The sequence below is a fragment of the Phlebotomus papatasi genome, chromosome 1 (assembly GCF_024763615.1).
Source record: "Phlebotomus papatasi isolate M1 chromosome 1, Ppap_2.1, whole genome shotgun sequence".
NCBI lineage: Eukaryota > Metazoa > Arthropoda > Insecta > Diptera > Psychodidae > Phlebotomus > Phlebotomus papatasi.
The window spans coordinates 17,873,631-17,894,345 of record NC_077222.1 but is presented as its reverse complement, the minus strand read 5'-3'; the positions used below and the strand labels follow the sequence as shown (position 1 = coordinate 17,894,345).

At 31.7% G+C, this 20,715-nt stretch overlaps 1 protein-coding gene across 2 annotated transcripts in view; it reads left to right on the top strand.

The window, feature by feature from the left end:
* The window catches only part of LOC129798019 (gelsolin), a 42,330-nt gene extending 29,853 nt beyond the window's left edge, over positions 1–12,477 (top strand). For both annotated transcript variants that reach the window (XM_055840961.1, XM_055840960.1), the window contains 3 exons: positions 1,135–1,748; positions 11,526–11,651; positions 12,306–12,477. In XM_055840961.1, the coding sequence (XP_055696936.1) occupies positions 1,135–1,748; positions 11,526–11,651; positions 12,306–12,362 (797 nt within the window). In that variant the 3' untranslated portion in view covers positions 12,363–12,477. The remainder of the gene's footprint in view (positions 1–1,134; positions 1,749–11,525; positions 11,652–12,305) is intronic.
* Positions 12,478–20,715: the final 8,238 nt, after the last annotated feature.

The window sequence follows — 20,715 nt, the reverse complement described above, 5'->3', positions numbered from 1 at the left end:
GAAACACATTTTGGCCAAGTTTGAGCGCGATCGGAGGACATGAAATTTTGTTAGGATTATAGTAGGTGAGATTGTTAAGAATCTCACCTAATATTTAGACAGTTTCAGGAACAATTTTCGTCAAAAATTGCATTTTTGCTAGAATTTTGGCTTTTCTGCCTATATCCAGTGCAGAGGATTTCCTTAAAAAAAAAGCAAATTTTCACGAAAATCGTTCCAATGTAGAGAGGCCTTAATAAATAATGCCAAATTTAGCATTTTTCTGATTTTTGGTCCAGATTTTATAGGGTAAGTGAAGTGTGCCAAATTTCGGCATAGTTGCATGCAAGTGCCAAAGTCTCAAGTTTGAAATGTAATATATTTAATAGAAATTGATTTTTTTCATTCCTTCTGCTTAAGGAGTGTTGCTTACAACCTTGTAGACAGTTGATTGTCTTTATTTACTTTAAAATCATTCTTAATACATTTTAAAATGAATAAAAATGTAAACATAGCTTTGGTGCCCTATTTCGGTCACCTTCATTCTCATAGTTCCTTGCCCTTCGAGAATTCTTCAAATGTCTTTTTTACGTCATCTCGTTTGTCGAAGTTACATTTTTTGGTATTCTTTTGCATTGTATAATCTCTGGAGTATGTACAAACTAAAAATTCATGAAAATTCGAGGAAAAAAGGTGGCCGGAATTGCAAGCTGGTCGGAATTTGGCACACTTACCCTACATTAAAATTTTATATAACTGGACCTAATTAGCAAATGTTTAAGAGAAGAAAACTTAGAGAGGATACTATGTATGAGGAGAGTAACCATAAATTTGAAATGCAAATTAAAATTCAATTCTGACCATCTGCAGTTCAAGTGAAATGGCATTATATAATATGTACATATTACGTACATAACTTCCTAAGTTTAACATTCCTAGCATTGAGAACGAAATTTAGAAATTTTCTCAAGTATGAAATTGATCGGAGAGACTTGTCATGCGGACTTTACAGAGTTTGCTGGAATTGTTTCTTGCATCCCAGTGGAATAAAGTTCAATGGAGAACATTTTAAAAATTCTCTTTTAGTGGAGAATTTAAAGAGAATATATTCGTAGGGAGATTTCTCAGAGAGATAATTTATCATGTCGCTTTCAGGTCACGAGCCCCGTCACTTCCTTAAAATCTTCAAGGGTAAGATGGTGGTGTTCACGGGAGGCCGTGCATCTGGTTTTAAGAACATCCGAGACCACGACACGTATGACGTTGATGGGACCCGTCTCTTCCGCATTCGTGGCACCTGTCCTGAAGATGTACGAGCAGATCAGCTTGAGGAAGTGGCTGCTTCTCTGGCATCAGATGATGTATTTATCCTTGAATCGCCAAAGGGAACATTTGTATGGCAGGGCAAGGGTGGATCGGACTTTGAGCGTGAGATGGCCGCCAATATCGTTGGTGTGTTGTCACCAGACACCGAACCCCATACAATTGCCGAGGGTGAAGAACCAGCAGAATTCTGGGATGCTCTTGGTGGTGAAGGTGACTATGACAGAGAGCTAGACCCAGCAGGGCCACCTTTCCTCGAGCCACGTCTCTTCCACTGCAAAATCCTCTTCAATGGTCGCTTCAGGGTGGAGGAGGTGGCTCATTTCGAGCAAGACGATCTCGACCAGGATGATATAATGGTTCTGGACGGTGGGGATGAGGTGTACGTCTGGGAGGGTAATGGATCCACGGAAGAGGAGAAGGAGAAAGCAATGGACATGGCCAAAGTGAGTTTTGCACAAATTTTCTTTACTTTTACGCCACTCTTGCTCAATGAGAGTTTAGGGAGCTAGATGTATGATGAATCTTTGAAATATTTCCGGAAAAAAGCTTTTACCAGAGCTCCAAAAGCTTCTACATTTAACTCTTGGACTTTGTTCCTTATAGAAAATTCATCAGAAGTTTTTTAAATAGTGCTACATCTATACAATGAATTTTTAATTTGTGCACAATGTAACATCTTTTATTGAATTATTGCTCAAGAAAGGAAATTTTCAAGACTTTTAATATAAAAGAATATTCATAATTGAAAAAATATTGCAAATAAAGAAGAGGTGAAGTTGAAAAGTAAGGGTGGGATAGATTTATTTTAATTCAATATATCTTTTATTTAATTTTGAAAATGAAAGTTTTATTTTAAAATAATTTATGTTTTCGATAATTAAAATACTTAAATGTTTACGAATTTTTTTCTTTATTTTATTAAATATTTTTTTCTCGTAGGGCGCAATATGGTACTTTTGAACTGGGGTACCTTTAAAATAAGTTTTTTATTTCTATTTTTAAATAAATGAAATTTACCTTCCCAATTAGTTTGTGCAGCTAAATTATATCTTGGTATGATCCAGTTTCATTTAAAAATAGCTGAAAAAGTTTAGTTTTAAAGGTGCCCTACTTTCTGATATCGTTCAGTGATTGACTAGACTAGAGCATGAATGCTTTCTAATCCTTGTAATTATTTTAGACAATTAAAAATCACGATAAGACAAAAATATTTAATGGATTAAATTTTTAATAGCATGTGGACAAATCTTTAAGCAATAAATTAAAGAGTTTTTCTTTTTTTCTGTCTAATAAATCCTTGTAAAGGTTAGCTTTCAATTAAATTTTATTCATTGATATTATATTTCGACTAGGGTAAAGTGATACAAGTTGGACATAGTGTTACAAGTTGGACATGGCTTTTTCTTGATAAAGACAATACAAAATTTGTTTTTAAGCACAAGGAACCAAATTATAAAACCAAAGCATTAAAAATATACAAATAAAAATGAAGTACTAAATTTATCAAGAAAAAATCCCTGTCCAACTTGTACCATTTTTTACCTATTTAAATTTGAATTTTAATTTAAATTTAAATTAAATTTAAAACCTATTTAAAAAAAATCATTTACACAGCCTGCATTTAGTGAAAGATTTTAGGTTAGGTGAGGTTTTGTTGTCATGTAAAATTTCATTTATCTTACATTGGTTTTTGAAAACTGAAAAGAATAATTTCAAAAGATTTTGAATGAGTTTTATATATTTAAAAATTTAAATAGTTTTTATCTGTTACATTTAGTAAAGGAGTTATTCTAGAATTCTAGGTTATCTGTGACCTAACCTCAAAAAGTTCATTTTATAGCAAGGTACTTTAAATTTACCATAAAGGGTTCTTCTGTTAATAAAAAATCTATAATTCTTTTAATTTTTTTTAATTTGACAAACACTTCAGTAAAGTTTTAAATAAGCGAGATCTATTAAGTTTCTCGGGTGAGAATTACCTACAATTAAGTTTTAAGAACTTTTCTTACAGTCTATTTTGTTTTGATTAAATTAGTTTAGAGTTTCAGCTAGGAATTGTACATAACCCTAAAATTATTTAACTAACCTATTTGTCAAGAAAAAATATTGCGGCCCAGATAAAGAAGTACTATTTTTCATGATTGAAAGAAATTAAATAAACATACAGTTCATAAATCTACATAATACAGTACATAAATCTACATAAAATTATTCAGGAAAGTGAGGTTATTTCGAACATAACCTTAAAAACATCAAATGTAGAATACGCTTTCAGGTGCAGTTTATTATATTTTAAATTATTCGAATGACAGAGGGAAAAAGACGATTTGGATTGTTTTTCTACTGATTTTAACGAAGTTATTTTTAAATTTATTAATTTTTTATCTAAGAAATTTTGTGGTGTGTGAAATTTGTACTTAAGCATTTTATTTAAATTGAAGCCTAATCTCAAAATAGATTTCAAAGTTTTACGTTAAAATAATGTTAGATCCGGTGAGGGACGGACAATTTGAGGACTAAACCCCTAATTACGATCGCGAGAAATGGAAGCCTATAGTGCTAGGTATTTTTACGTAACTCTCAATGTTTATCCTTATGGATCCGGCACACCTTTTACATCAGGAAAATTTCATGAAGTCGAAATTCGAACATATTCGACATATTTTGCATATGTCTATCTCATTCTCTCGCATATCAAATTCGATTGAGCTAAATTGAATTTGGAGTGATGTTTAAGAGAAGAAGAAGAGTGCGAGAGAATGAAATAGACATATGCAAAACATGTGAGAAAGGAATGGATCCGAAATTCGACTTCATGAAATTTTCTTGATCTAAAAGGTGTGCCGGATCCATTACGATCCATTTTCATTCCGAGATTCAATAAAAACCAACATTCACTACTTCTCATCCATGACGACAAATACTAATGGGAAGTTCAACCACTCAACAAAAGCAAAAACTAATAATATTTAGAAAAAAGTTTGTCATTTTTTTTAGGTTAGGTACAACATAACCTAACATTTTGGGTATACAGTAGACTCTCTCTCAATCGGGCATGTGGGGCAAAATGTCATCCAAATTATCGAGATATTTGGGCATAAAATCATTGTAAATTTCACAAAAAAGCGCTCAAATATAAAGAATCACGATAAAACAAGAGGAAATCCAGCAAATTTGAACAAATTTGCTTTAAAAATCAAACGTGAAAATTGTCATCATCATTTTACGCCCGATTGAAAAAGAGCCGATTGAGCGAGAGTCTACTGTATATTCTTTGCTGAAGAACCGTATTGAGAAACTTCGTCTATTGAACAAAAATAAATTAAAGTATTATTATTGTACTTTACTTATACTTAATGAGAGCTGTAATAATTTCCAAAATGTCCAAAATATCTGTGACATGAGATATAATAAAATTTATTGCACTATTTATTGCTCTATAATCGCTTTGATTAAATTATTCAAAATGTCAAGCATAAATTAAACTCAAGGAGGATGTTATATTATTTTTTGAATTCAATTTATTTTAGTTATATGACTAAAATATTTGCGATATATGGCGATATACTTGGAGAAAGGAAAATAGGTCAGAGAATAGGAAAAGAGAGAGTGAAAATGCCTAGCTTAATAGCTTAACAGCACCTCTACTATAACTAAGACTATAAAATGACTACTCTTAAACACCATTGTGCAAAATAATGAAAAACCAAAAAAATAAACATAAATTATATATACAAAACGTTATCAACTAAAAACGAGGCTTATGAAGACTTAAAACTTATGGCTTGGGTCTTGGTCGCGTTGGGTAGGGAAACGTCTATTCTTTCTGATGATGAATTATAATTATGAGTTCTGCACCAAGGTTTTTATGATTCAGTATGAATTTTCGGAACTTTTAATTGAAATGGATGACTATTATTTACTTAAGCATTTTGAACTGATGTCACAGATAGTGAATAACTACCAAAATAGGCACTATAAAATCTCTTTTGTCTCCTCCAAACGTTTTAATTTTGGCTTTTTAATGATTTCATAAATTTCACTGAAAACGTCTAACCATTCTTTAGAGTCTATCATTTGGCATTGCTGAAGCAATCTCGTGTGAGATGAGCATACTTTAGCCCCATTGGGATGCATTGGGTGGAGTCCTAAATTCCCGTGTGATTTCCTTTGACCACTTTTGAGGGAAAATTTCTCTAGAGTTTTTCTGACGGGTTCTCCCTCTAAAATTCATTTCCACATGATAAAATTTGATTAATATTTTCACTACAGCAATTGAGGGATGATTGTTCTCAATTCGTTGGGAAATAAGTGATATATATTGCAGGGTGAAAACCACTGTGACGTTATTTCTCTCAAAGTTCAGAACAATTTATGAATTTCACCATCTTGCTCGTTTTTTTTGGTACTTTTCTTTTATGAGCTTTGCATTTCTGAATCATTCATTTTGCAGAGGAGAAAGTCCTCTCTGGGGAAATCTTAGGAATTTTGTCCAGAACTTTATCACGTTGAATTGTAGGACTTTAGAAAGTAAAATATTGCTTGAGGGTGGTTAAAGTGTTGTGGTGACATGTGGTATTTCTTGGCAAATTTTCATTTTCACCGAAGATTGCTTATCATCAATTCTAACTGGTGAGATAATTAACAATCTCACCTTACTATTTTAATTGTCATACGAATATTTTTTCCGAGATTTTAACTTATTAAGTTTAAATAAAATAAAACAAATAAAAGAAAAACAAATAAAAAAAGTAAAATAAACTGAGCCTTTTTTAAAATCACTTTTGTTGTTTTAACATTTTCTGTTTCATTATTTATTTACAATTTAATTCTGAATAAAACAGTGGTATTGCAAAATATTTTATTTTTAAACCAGAAATTGCATTATTAAGTTTTATTAAATGAAAATTGAAAATCAAAATGTCCTATTGTACCATATTGTACATTTCTTTGGTCAGGATTGAGTGATTTTTTCAAATGAACTATTTTTATTACAACGCAGAGAATATTATTTAAATTAATAAATTAAATTGGATTGAATGTACACTTAAAGATAAGGAATATTATTTTAGGTGTATATCTATATTATATCATTTTAATATTTGTATTTTAAAATCTCAGAAATAATTAATATTGTCATTATAATAATCTTTTCTAATATCCAAAGTTCCAAAGTTTCAAATAATAGGTGATATTCCCCTCTTGGAAACTTTAGAATCTTTGCATGAAATTACTCCGCATGGGGAACTTTCAGGTATTAAGATAAAATTGATTTGCTCATAACAATTTAATGAAATTCATTAATAAAATTAATTAAAACGCAAATTAGATAATTTATTTTTGCAAAATTGATATCCAAATCACTACCAGGAAAGGATTTTTAGTTACTCTTCTTGCTTCATGCAAAGTTTTGCAAAGTTTGTGCAAGAAGTTGCGCATGAAAAGTTTGACATTGCATCGATTTTTATAAAATTTTTCTTGTTACTCTCACCTGTTTTAAATTCTGAATGGAAAATTCTTTTCTTGAATACTTACACTGTAGAAATAAATAGTTAAGACGTGTATTTAATAGGAGCTAAGAGCACATCCTGAATTTTTCTTTTCACCATGATCATCTGGGATAATTTTTGGTACACTACTGGATGCGTCAGATTGACGGTGATTGACGGTGTAATCCTTTCAGGACAGGAAGGCTCATTGAAACGCCGAAAGTTTTGGCGAAGTATTTTCCATTTTCCCTGTTTCCTATCCTGAAAGGATTACAGCCCTGACGCATTTGGTGGAAGCTCAGGTCCTTAATTTACTTGATCTAGAGTAATTTTCTAAAAGTCGGACATAGCTGAAAGGAGCACTTACAACTTCAGCAAACAAACACATATTACGTTAAGCTATTTTGTAAACGTTTGTCTTACCAAATTTTACCTTACTAATCTGTAAGAAATTTATTTCAAAATTTAAACTTTCTATTTCAAGTATTTTTCACAGAAAGCAAATATTTTGCAAAATTGTTCGTAAATGTTTGTGAATTCCTATTGGGGACTTACAAAATGCTCATAAATCGTATAGCTCACAAATAAGTTCGTAAAAGTTTGTACTTTTTTTACAAGTGATTGTTCGTAATGGCCTTTACACACTGGAAAGAAATTTCGTCAAAAATTGCTTTTTTGAAGCAAACTACTTGCAGCGCTGTAGGTGGAAACGTCAAAATTCTGTCAAAAATAGAATTTTTGACAAAAATTACTTGCAATTTTTTACAAAAACTTGTTCGTAAATATTCGTAAACACACAATAATTTTACGAACATTTTTTTCTATAAGTATGAACATTTACAAACAAATGTTTGTAAAAGTACAAAAAATTCTCGTCAAGTAATCATGTTACGAACACGAACAATATTTGTTAAAAAAGTACAAACTTTTACCAACATGTTTGTGGGTTATACGATTTACGAGCATTTCGTAAGTCCCCCCAATAGGAATTCACAAACTTTTATGAACAGTTTTACGAAATATTTTTTTCAGTGCAGTACATTGCCCTATAACTGAGTTAATTCAGAATCTAAATGTAATTTATTTTAGAATATGTACCCCTAATAATTAAGTTTTGGCTCCGTATATCATGTTCCTATACAATGCAACACTATATATTTGATTGTCTTCTGTTTAACTCTGTGTTAAGGGGTTACGTAGGAGACACATAAAACAGCATATGTTAGGATAAGTGTACCAAATTTCGGCATAGTTGCATGCAAGCGTTGAAGTCTTAAGTTTGAAATGTAATATTTTTAATTCAATTTTTTTTGTTGCTTCTTTTTAAGGGGTGTTACTTGTAATCTTGTAATAGATAGTTTATCTTAGTTTTTTTTTCTAAACTCATTACTAATGCATTTTCAAATGAATAAAAATATAGACATAGTTTTTGGTAATATTTCAGCTACCTTGATTTTAATAGTTCCTTGTCCATCCGGAATTATTCCAGTCTTTTTTCATCATCTCGTTCGTCGAAGAGATATACTTTTCATTGTATAATCTCTAGGGCATGGAAAAACTAAAAAAAAATCATGGAAAAATAAGGAACCAGAGAAGTGGTCGAAATAGCAAACTGGCCGAAATTTGTTACAGTTTCCTTATATATTTTATTTAACAAAATAAGAAAACATAATTTAAGTTCTTAAGAAAATACAAGTATGATATTCAAATTATATTTTCAGGATTTTTTGTTCAAATATTTTAAAAATTCAGCCTTTGGTAAATGATTTTCGGTGATCTTTTAAGAAAAAATACTTACTTTGCGATATTCATGATTACCATTATATTCTGTTATCAGATGAATTGGACCTGTACTTGAAGGAAGGATTTTTGGGAAACATTGGGACATTGGTATAAGATTCATGATTTAAGTAAGAGTTTAACTCATCTGCTAATAGGAAATATTTTGCCTTTTGACTTCAAAGGAAAATACTTTGAATAATCGTAACTGAGGGTTTCCGAAAATCAGGTCCCAACGGCAAAATTTCACATTTTAAAAAGGAAAATTTCAGATAGTTTAAATGTTGTACATTATTTCTTTAAGAGCATGATTTAATTAATTTTTTATTACTTGTTGAAAAAGTTTTGAAAGCAAGTATGCTATTTTTTAGTTTTCGCAATAAATTTAACCAATTGGTGTATCCATAAATCTGTTCTAAATATTGAGGCCAAATGTTGGGAGATATTCATCTCCATGTTTTGGAAAATTTTCCAAAGAGCGACATATCTATAATTCTATTATTTATGACATTAACCTATTTATTTTCAAAATACTTTTTTGGTTATCTTTAGGCAGTTGTATAAAATATAATCCTTGTAATATTTTTTAGAAAAGTAATCTATTTAGATTAGATGGAGTATAAAAATACTTAGTTAGGATTTTCCTCAGTTCATATTCAGAGGGTTAAAGTTATTAAGGCTTCTACATATCGACTTGTCAGAATACATGTCGAATAAGTCATTTTTTCTACTTTTTGGATACTCATTGTCAGTCAGGCTATATCTTTCTTGTGAATATTATACCGGAAAGTTAATTATTCCTAAAGTTATAGGGTTTTAAAATTTCAAAAATGCTGTGCTCAATGTAAAAACTTATGTGAAGAATTTCGGTCTGATGCAGCAAGAATTGACGGAAAACACTAGACCTTTCTTGACTTTCGCAATTTTATTCTTTACGACATTTCGAGGATGAATATGTCCTCTTCATCAGGTATCGAATTTTGTTGGGAAAATCACGTACAGGCGGGAAATGGTTACACTTTTCTGAACTTGGATCACAGATTGCACTCTTAAGTTCACCATTCGACTGATCGACACAGAAATTCTGTGTCTTATTCTTTATTAATTTTAATAAAGAAATTTTAATTATTTAATTCTATTCTTTACGACCGACGTTTCAAGGATGAATGTCCTCTTCATCAGGTATCGAATTTTGTTGGGAACATCACGTACAGGCGGGAAATGGTTACACTTTTTTGGACTTGGATCACAGATTGCACTTTTAAGTTCATTATTCGACTGATCGACACACTGATCGACTAGTCGATCAGTCGAATGGTGAACTTAAGAGTGCAATCTGTGATCCAAGTTCAAAAAAGTGTAACCATTTCCCGCCTGTACGTGATTTTCCCAATAAAATTCGATACCTGATGAAGAATACATTCATCCTCGAAACGTCGGTCGTAAAGAATAAAATTGCGGAAGTTAAGAAAGGTCTAATGTTTTCCGTCAATTCTTGCTGTAAAAACTTAGCTTGAAATCGCTCTCCTGTAAAGTTCGTCATTCGCGACTTATTCGTTTTATATTCTGAAATATCGATATAGGGGAAAGTTCCCATGCTTGATACGGTCAAAGCTTGATAATAACTATTTTTTTCCTATGTTAATCAATTAGTTGTGACTAATGGCAATATATTTTAATAGCTGGCCCTAAGCCACACATTTCCTAAAAAATTAGGATCCTAGCTCTTTTTCTCTAGTTTCAGGAAGCAAAAATCAAAAATAGGTTCAAAATTGTAATTTCGATGCATGATTACTGTAATGCTTTTTGAATTTCCATATTGAACGCCGTTAAATTAGTGGATATTTATAAAATCCTTGATTATTTATATCAAGAATCATTGATTTTATATTATTTTCAGGGTCATATCAAATTTAAAAATTTATTTTTATTATGAAAGCGGTCATAAGTAGAACACTGGAAAAAGCCAGTGCATATTAATCATAACAAATTGTTATATGAAATTTAATGCAGTAGTCATCATCATGGAATTCATCTTAGAATTTTCCTGATTTCGAAGCATTTCACGAATTTTCTTTTCACTTTAAATGTAGGGACTGACGGCTAATCCGGTATTTAATGATTGAGGAAATCTGGACACAGAAATAATTTTGTTTCAATAAAAAATTTATCACAATATGTGAATGTTAATAAATATTGCCAAGCATAAAAATTTCATAAAGCTTTTTTTATGGCTGTAATTGAGTTAAAAACAGTCAATCTTGGGTTATTTGTCTGAGGGGGATGTTGGAAGGGTGAAAAAACAATTGTTCTGTGTGGAAATACCAGCAATTCTTCTGCACAATTCAACCTCCAATCTCACAATTTCTCTGGTTAGCCTTTGATATGTGGGGGCAATTTCACGAGGATGAAAATCATATCTAAAGTGATCGTGATAAATGGTTAAATATCATCTTGGGCGATGGAAATTAATCATGAGAAAGAGGAGAAGACAAGTTGGAGGAATTTATCCAAAAGAATTTCTTGAAAGAAAAATGATGGAGATGGAAATTTTTGGTGGCGGGTTGGCAAGGGGGCGAAGGATGAAAAGTTGCTTGAGCCATGGTTAAAAGAAGTAATATAGCTTTGGATGGAACTTTTCGCACAACACACTTTTCTAAATTCATTTTCGTGTGTGCATTTCTGTAAAACAGAAAGATTTTTGGCAGTGATTTTTCTATTCCCAGGAGAATTTATTCGCACATTGAAAGTTTTCAGAAACGAGGGTGTTTGGGGTACGAAGGAAAAATTGGATAAGATGAATTTTTCATGGTATTTTTGGCAAATTTCTGCCAACGAAGTTGAATTTTACGACAGGCGACTATGATATTTTAATATTAATAAGATGTGACGCTCTTTTAGGGTGGATTTCCATTGATTTTTTTTCATCTCTTTTACTTTTCTATCTTGCAGCAATACATCCTCACAGATCCAACAGATCGCTCCGAGGAAACTGTACCAATCATTAAGATTCACCAAGGCAAGGAACCGCGAAGCTTCAAGAGACTCTTCCCAGCCTGGGATGACAATTTGTGGGAGGTTAGTGCCTGAATCCCCCATGCAGCCTTTCATATGAGTTTTATTCTTTCCTTTTATTCCCATTTTAACGCATTGACAAACAGCATCCAATTGCTTGGGGTTGTCTTTCTTTTGCTGCTTTTTCCAAAAGAATAGAAACAACCCCGGCTGTAATTAAGTTTTATACTTCATGACAAAACTTGCAAAATGTATAGAATGGAACAAAAACTGTAGCTTAGATATAACACAAATTTATCTCTTTGAAAATATACAGAGCTTTTCCTTCTAATCTCCTACTTAATGTACCCACTCTCTTTTCCTGATTTTTGGGGGCCATTCTCACTCAGCTTGACTGTAAGTGCGCTCCTATTTTGTGTAGTTAAGTTCTCTTTGCGTTGCTCTTGCTTCCAACTAATCCTTTCTTCTCTTTAGCTTTAAATAAATTGCAGATTTTACCAACAGAAAATTTAAATACGCAAAAATGCAGCTTCTTCACAGCAAAAAAACAAACCAATTCCACATTTTCATCTTAAAAAAAAACTAATCCAATTTTTCCTGTGTAAGTTTTTTTTATATAACTTCTTATTCCTGAGAAAATCCATCTAATAAAGTAATGTTGACCTTATTATCATTCTCTCCCCGTGGATTCATCATGACAAAACTTTTATTTTGCAGAAATTGCCCTCATACGCTGATGCCAAGAGGAATGCCATCGCCCTCAATAGTGTCTGAATTTTTCACGTTCATTCGAGACACACCTATTTTTGCATCATACTTTTCTATATATTCGGTTGTCCTTTTTGTGTGTTTAATAAAAAAAGGGACACTCTTTGTCCTGTGTACTAAATGTGCCTTTTTATCGACCATCCTCGACGCTTTTGCGCCATCTACACCAACGGCAAAATTTCCCTCGAAGTTTTTCAGGAGCAGCTGCAAGTAGAAATGATTTTCTATGAATTCACTGCGTCCAAGGATCAATCGGGACGAAAACACTTTATTGCTGTTGAAGGGTTTCCGGGAAAATGTGTCTGCCGTGTCTTTGATTACTTGTGATTTGAAATAGTTTGATTTTTATAGCACCCCGGAATGAGCATTTACTTCTTAGTCCTTAGTCCTTTTAGTACACCCAGTACACCAACAAAGAAGGTGAGAGAGGTGAGATATGAAACTTTCTTCATCACTTTATGACTAATTAAGTAAAGTAGGTATATTAGAATATAAAATTTATTTTATTAAACAATTAACTATTTAGAATACAGATTCAACAAGATTTTTTTAGGTGATTAAATTATGTAAAATTTGAACATCATTAGAAACTATCTGGAACAGGGGCGTAGAAACGAAATTTGCTCACGGGGGAGAGGGGGGGCACATTTTTTTTTTACTTTTCAAATTTTTGAAAATAGACTTATTCTGAATGGCCTCTACTAAAGAGTTTTTCCTACACAAGCGTAGAGAATTTGCTCCAATATGAACATAAATTTCTCTAGTGTGTAGAGGCCATAAGGGCGAGTGTAAATTAGAAGATCAAAAGTGGTCTATATTTTTTTATTGTTTAAATCGATAAATAAACTATCTTAGAATATATCATAAATATTTCGGAAGCTTATTCGAAGTACATTCGAAGTAACAGAGCCGAAAGCAAATGAGCGCCGATCAGAATAGCATGCGATCATCCAAAAATTTGAGGAGTGTTTTCTCCACTTCTCATTTTTAAAATTTTGTCGAATTTGCAGAAAAGATTAAGAAAAAATTTATAGACCAAATGAAATGAATAAAGGCTTATTCTCTTCAGCATTAATTTCTCTTCTAGTTGAACTAAAAAGAATTGATGAAAACTTATTTTTCATTTTTCTTAGAGTATGTGAAAGTCAAAATTTTGTCCCAAAAACGTATCTTTTTTTTCAAAAACCTTGAAAAAAGTTCCGATTTAACGATTTTCTTCGGGTTTTCTTGGTTTAACTATGAAATACACTAATGAAAATTGATTTTTTTCTCAGATAAAAATTACGAACTGCAGATTTTCCTGAAATAAGGGAGTAGTGCGACGAGGCACTCAAGAAAAATTCAAGAATCTTGACCGTTTCCTTCTTCCCTAAAGAAAAATCCGAAAAATAGCTAAGTTTTGGCCTTCTAATTGACACTCACCCCTTAATTCACAATGCATTAGGGGGAGTCTAAATTAGGAGACCAAAAATTAACTGTTTTCTTTCTCTGGTTTTACGTGATTTTTCATACGAGAAGGACACGATCAAGTCTTTATTTTTTTCGAAAAAAATATTACAAAATGGCTGTCTAAAGTACTTCACTAGAGCGTTTTGTCGCAGCACTAAGTAATTAACGTGAAATGTGTATTTGATAATTCTTATGAAGAAAAATTAAAATAATTTTCGATTTTTATAAGTTTGTTTCATATTTCAACCAAGAAAAACTTGAAAAAATCTTGAAATCACGTGCTTCAAAATTATTATGCAAGAAAATTTACTCGACAGTCTTTGGCTTTCGTGTCTGTATTTTCGAAAATACAATAATTTTTATTAGACATATGTTTTCAAAAATCGTTTTTAATAAAATACAACGAAACCAAGAGGCTTCATAAATATTTAAGGGTTCCAATTACAAAAATGTGTCTTTCTTGATTTTTTATTGTACTACTCAAAGTTAAAATCTATTGATGAATCTTGTATAGAGTTTTGATTTACATTTAAAAAATATATATAAATTTTTTTTAAGAGTAAATAGATTCAGAAATTATGGTATTTGAGTGTTGCGATGATGAAGAAAAATACTTGACAGATCGAGTTGCTCCGAAAAAATTAAATATTATCAAAATTTTAACTAGATATGAACTAAAATATTAAATAAAATTTACCATTTGTATAACTTTCTAATTAATTAAAAAAAAGCAATTTTCATTCAAAAATTTTGTCATGAAATATTAAAACAATACGCTTTTTTACTTTACCGTTTAATAAATATTTCTTTGAATGGTTTTGAAAGAAAATCGATCAGCCAAGAAATTGTTTCTTAAGGTATCTGCACTGGCAATAATTTATGTCAAAAATTGTTTTATTTTAAGAAATTGATGGTATTTTCTTCAGGAAGAAAAGTACAAAAAATCTGTTAAGAGAACAGCTTTTGGCGAAAATTGCTTCTTATGAACTCTAAACATTTCCTTCCTTAAAAAAAATGTGTTTTTGAAGGAAAGTGCCTGCAGTGCTGTAGATAAAAAAGTAAAAATTCAAAATAGAAATTGAAATTGAATTTATGAAAGAAATTGTAATACAAATTTCTATTTGACAGAAAGACACAATTATTCCTGATTTCACTTTGAAGGAGTAATGGTATCAACCAACACAAGAGGCAATTTGGGGAAATCTTTTTTAAAAAGGCATTAAAAAAAAAATTGCTCCTAGTGTGTAAAGGCCATAAGAGGCAATATTGTAATTGATTGAATTAAATTGAAAAGGTATGCCAACGCCACAATATTTATATAATTTTTAAGGATTTAAATTCATTTAAATGTTGCGTGAATTGCTAGAGTTTGAAAATTAAATTTAAATATAAATTTTTATTTTAAAAGAAAGAAACAATTACATCAAATTTCGGTTTGAAAACTAAGAGGTAAAATTCTAATCCATTTAAGTTCACTAAATAGAAGAGGTGTGCTAGTGCTAACCCTATTATTCATTTTCAATTTCAATTTTTATTAATTAATTGATTTCAGTATTTTTGGTAAAAATCATGAACAAAAATTAAAATTTAGCCAGTTGGAAAGCAAATTCTGTCAGTAATTCAGAAGTTTCATTTAAATTCATCAAAAATTAAAATTGTAAATTTGATAAGTACACTGAGAAAAAAGAGGCTGCGATTAACTTTTTTCCTCATAATTTTTTTTAACATTTTTAATGTCAATTTTGCACCATTTTAAGGATAAAATTAAAATAAAAGAAATAGAGCCCGTCTTATGGAATCGCTTCTCTGATCGCGGGAAATTCATATTTCCAGCCAGTTTTATTTTTATGCAGTTTTCTTTCGTTTTATGTTTTCTGTTAGAGTATTTATATATCTTTCATTTTAAAGCGGATTGGCATAAAAAACACAATTTTCAGTAATTTTTGGAATTGAATATATCGAGATTTCTCAGAAACACTTGAAACAACATCCAAAATTTCCCACTCTTCTATACCTGTAAATAAACAATAAAAGCTATTTTATTCTAATTTAACAATGTAGAATTATCACTCCTAAATGTTGGGAAGTGAATTATTATTCTGTAAATCTTTCCGCATTGTACCATTTTGAAAATATAAATTATACCATTGAAAATAATTGGACCAAACCCACATTAAAAGTTATAAATTTGTTTGTTATTGAATTTCCAATTTGCTAATGTTAATTAAATGATTAATTTTATTCAAATTTAGACAAATTGACTGAGATAACTATAATTAATATTAAGTTTTGCCGTTTCAGAAATTATCAAAATTGATAACAATACTATTAATAAATGTAACTAATAAATAATAAATTTAAATATGATGCAATTGAAAATTATAGCTTTAAAAAACAACCAAGCATTAGTTTTTATGAAATAATAAACGCCGTATTAATTAATTATAAAGATTTTTTGACTTACTAAAATTGTAATATTAATTATTAACTTTAAATTATTAATTATTAATTAACTATTAATTTATTAACTTTAAAACAAGAAAAATTGAATGAGAAGTACTCAAAGTAGGGGAAAGTGACCATGCTTGATACGATCCAAGCTTGATAATAACTATTTTTTTCCTATGTTAATCAATAGTTATGACTCATCGCAATATATTTCAATAGCTGGTGCTAAGCCTCACATTTCCTAAAAAAATTAGGATCCTAGCTCTTTTTTCCTAGTTTCAGGAAGCAAAAATCAAAAATAGGCCCAAAACTGTAATTTCGATACATGATATTTCATAAGTATTTCTTAATTAATGTCGCTGTTCACGAAAACTACTATCATAGGCACATAGAGGGGTCATCAGTACTAATATTTATGTAAAAATATTTTTACTTGGTGGACACTGTTTTTGTGGGTGGTAACAAATTCATAAATTCTACTTGTGTCCATCCTATATTTTAAGAAGGGTCCATGAATGATAATTTTAATGTGACAACTATATCATTAGATGTGATTATTTCATAATTACACATATTGCAATCCGCCAATTTTATCGACAATTGACATAATCTTCAACCCTGTTGCCTGAATTTTAAGGTTGCAGAGTGACATTTTCATGGACTCAAAGTGAAAAAATGGTTTTCGCTTGTGCCCTAATGTCATAAAAACATGGCTTAGAAAAATTACATAAAAGTGATTTTAAAACTAATAACCAGTCGTACAAACGATTTAAGCAGATAGATTAGAGTTCCGTCTAAATATTGATGTGCAATTTTTTGTATCCGGTGAATTTTTTGCAGTGAAAATGGGCCTCCGAATTGTCGAATCAATTATTATACAGGAAGGCCCAGGACCCAACTTGTATAAAAATCGCTACTGAATTTCCATTTTCTTCTTGAGGAAAATCTAAGGATTTCCAGGAACTATTTGAGGTTAGATTATGAACCTAATAAGTGAGACATTTTTTTGTCATAGTGCAAGAATCTCTTCGGTTTGTGTGTTAATCAGAAAATAATCACAAACCTTGGACATCATTTTACAGTATCAAGCATGGTCACTTTCCCCTACATCGAAGTGGCATTTAAAGAATCACATCTACCATAAGCAGTCTAGTTTCATCACTGCACAAATCAGAAAGTAGTAATCACACCTATTGTAATCCCTGTTTGCTCTCTAACGCGTCGAATCTGTCTTACAGAACATTTTTTGAACATTAATGATTCTTGGAATTACCAGTGATTAATTTAAAGTAAAATGTGAAAAATTCCGCTTGAAAACAAAGCAATTTGGATGAAAAATTCTCAAAGGGCAATGAAAGAATCACACCTACCATAAGCAGATTCAGGCTTAATATTTAATTTGACAGAAGCGAAATAAAAACATCTGATGAAGTCTTATTTTGATGGGGAAGTACGTGTTTTTCTTCGAAATTTTAGTGAAAGTTGTTTAATATCCCAAAGTTTTCTTGTGAATTTATTCAGTGGAATCTCTGATGAGTCAAATATCTCAAGTGGTGTGCACTGCACAGTGTGAGTGTGACCCAAAACAATGAGGAATTCTCAAATTCGGTGATCAGTAATTTTGACAGATGTTTTTACGAATCTGCAAAATTCAATTTTTCTGAGCTGCAAGAGTGGTAGTTTTTATGAATTTTCCTCCACCCACAAAAACGACCCATTCAAGCAAAAAATTTTCACGGTAAATATTAACCCTAATAAACCCTCTATAACTTGGAATAAGTTGCTTTTCGAAAAGACACTTGCAGTGTGCAAAAATGAATAAAATATTACACATCAGAATTACGATTTTAGGCTTGTTTTTTATTTTTGCCTTTTGGACCCTGGAAAACAGGCCTAGGCTTCCAAGTTTGTCAGAAAATATAAGATGTAGGACTAGCTTTTAGATTATATGCCCGTGGATGAAATTCATTTAGTAACTTGGAAAAAAATCAACTTTTACGAAGCTGCAACATTACGAAGGTGCAAACCTTCCCCTATAAAAGAAATATTTCTTTTAATTCTTCGTTCAAAAAAAGAAATTTTGTCTAAGATCAGCACTTTTCTTGAATTTCTTTGTAATTTGAAATACTCGCTAATAAATGTATTAAATTATTGGAAAAAAGGACAGATAATCCTAACCGGCTTATGTAGGTGAGATTCTTAACGTGAGCTAACTCGGAGTGCATGCAAATTCGATTTAGAGCTGAAGTTGGGAGACGCCATTCAGTTATCTTGAATCAAATTCGTGAAATTATACAAATTTTGTATTTAAACCAAAATATCAAGGATTTGGATGAACTGACAGAAAAGTGTTATATGGGTGAAATGTAGACCAGAATGTTCTCTATAATTTTCCCATAGAACATGATCTCATCGATTACTCAGAAGCCAAGATAATCGAGGTTTTTTGTTTCTTAACTCGTTTTTTCATCCATCAGAGTGCCCCAAGTAGTCATTTGTTGAACTTCAACTATATCAAAGAATTGTTGTATTCTGTGGGACTTTCCATTTAAAACCCTATTTTAAGTGTCTTGGTGGAGTAGAGGCAGTCAAATTGGTATCTGAGTGATTTCAAAGCGTTATTATGGGAAAAATCAATTTTTTCACACTTAAACGGCAAAATCGGAGTGATAGCGTGGTCTGAGTGGAAAATGATGTATGGACGAAATGTAGAGACAAATGTGCTCTACAATTATGTCGAAGTAATCATCAAAATCGGTTAAGCACGTGTCGAGATAATTGAGGTTATGTGATATTGAAATTGGTTTTTCGACTGTGGCGCCCCTGGTGTTGGTCCCACGAAGTTCAAATATTCTAGAAAGTTGTAGCATTTGGTGAGATCTTTCGTTTATTTATCAAAATCGGTCACATAGAACCGGAGATATGATTTTTTGAATTTTGTGAACTTTGACCCCTCATATCTCCGGTTCTATTGAAACCACAGCGCACATACGTACCATTTTGGAAACGTCCTAGACTGGACTACAACATACTAAAATTTCATTAACTTGCACAATGCCGTTTTTGAGAAAAATGTCTTTGAATTTCGATGAATTTTGACGCTATCACAGCGCCACCTGTGGTGACTTTTTGAACTTCCATCTGAAAGTGCTCATCGAGACGAAACCAAAAAGGTAAAATTTATGTCGCTATGTTAATTAGAACCGGAGATAGAGGCCGGTCAATGTTCGAACTTTGACCCCTTATAGCTCGGGTCAGGGGTTATGGATCGACTTAAGGTCTTTTTTGTTTGATAGGTATAATCAACGGCTACAACATACTAAATTTTCAGCCCGATTGCATAAGGAATTTTTGAGTTATTTAACTTTAAAGATTTAAAAATTTTCTTTTTAATAATAGCGCCCCTAGCGGTGGTTTTATGAACTTGCGATGTTAGAAGGGGAAGTGGCATTTCACGAGAGCTTTTCAAAAAGCCCTCACTTTTTAAATTCTGACAATTAGAACCGGAGTTATGGCCATTTTAAGAAATTTTTTTTGGACCCTTATAGCTCGGGTCAGGGGGGTCGGGGGACCTTAAGTTTGGTACTGATGGAAAGCTCTAAGGCCCAGCTATAACATACTAAAATTTGAGCCCGCTCGATGCCATAGGGGCGGAGCTATTGAGAAAACAAAAAAAAGGGGGTCTTCAAAATGGCGGAAGGAGGGGTGGGGGGTGGGGGGTCAATGCACCATGTTGCAATTTTCATACGATATTTAACCTTTGCCGAAAACCGCAAGTCGATATTTTTTTTAGTTTAGGAGCTATTAAGCTCCAAATAGCGGCCGGACGGCCGGCCGGGAACGTAACTTAGCCCCCCATATATTCGTGATCAGGAAGTGGCGAAACACATTTTGGCCAAGTTTGAGCGCGATCGGACGACATGAAATTTTGTTAGGATTATAGTAGGTGAGATTGTTAAGAATCTCACCTAATATCAAGATTATACAGATAATGAAAAAAAGATATATTTCTCTTTACTCGCTAGCATAACAATATTCAATGCTTAGCCTTTCGATCTTGCATTCTTTAATGGTTGTTAGGCACATCATAATAAATTGATGATCACTGCGTTGATCACAATTGACCAGGTCAATAGGTCAACAGGTTACACAATTGGTGGTTTTGTGACCTGTTTGACTTGCGTGAGTCCAGACACCTCGTGAAGAGGAATCAACGCTTTTGTTTTTTTTTTTTTTATAAGCTATGGTTAAGTTTTGAGAGTCACTTTTCAATGGGGAAATTTCAGCGTGCACATGCTATAGTATTAAAGACGTCTCAATGACGTCTCAATGACGTCTTTTTGCCATGCTTTTACATAAGTTACCCTAGTGATTTTGGCACTTTAACACTATGCTTACATCTATTTAAATAGTTGTCCTACTAGTAAAATTAGAGTTATTTTGCTGATGTAGTGTTAAAGAC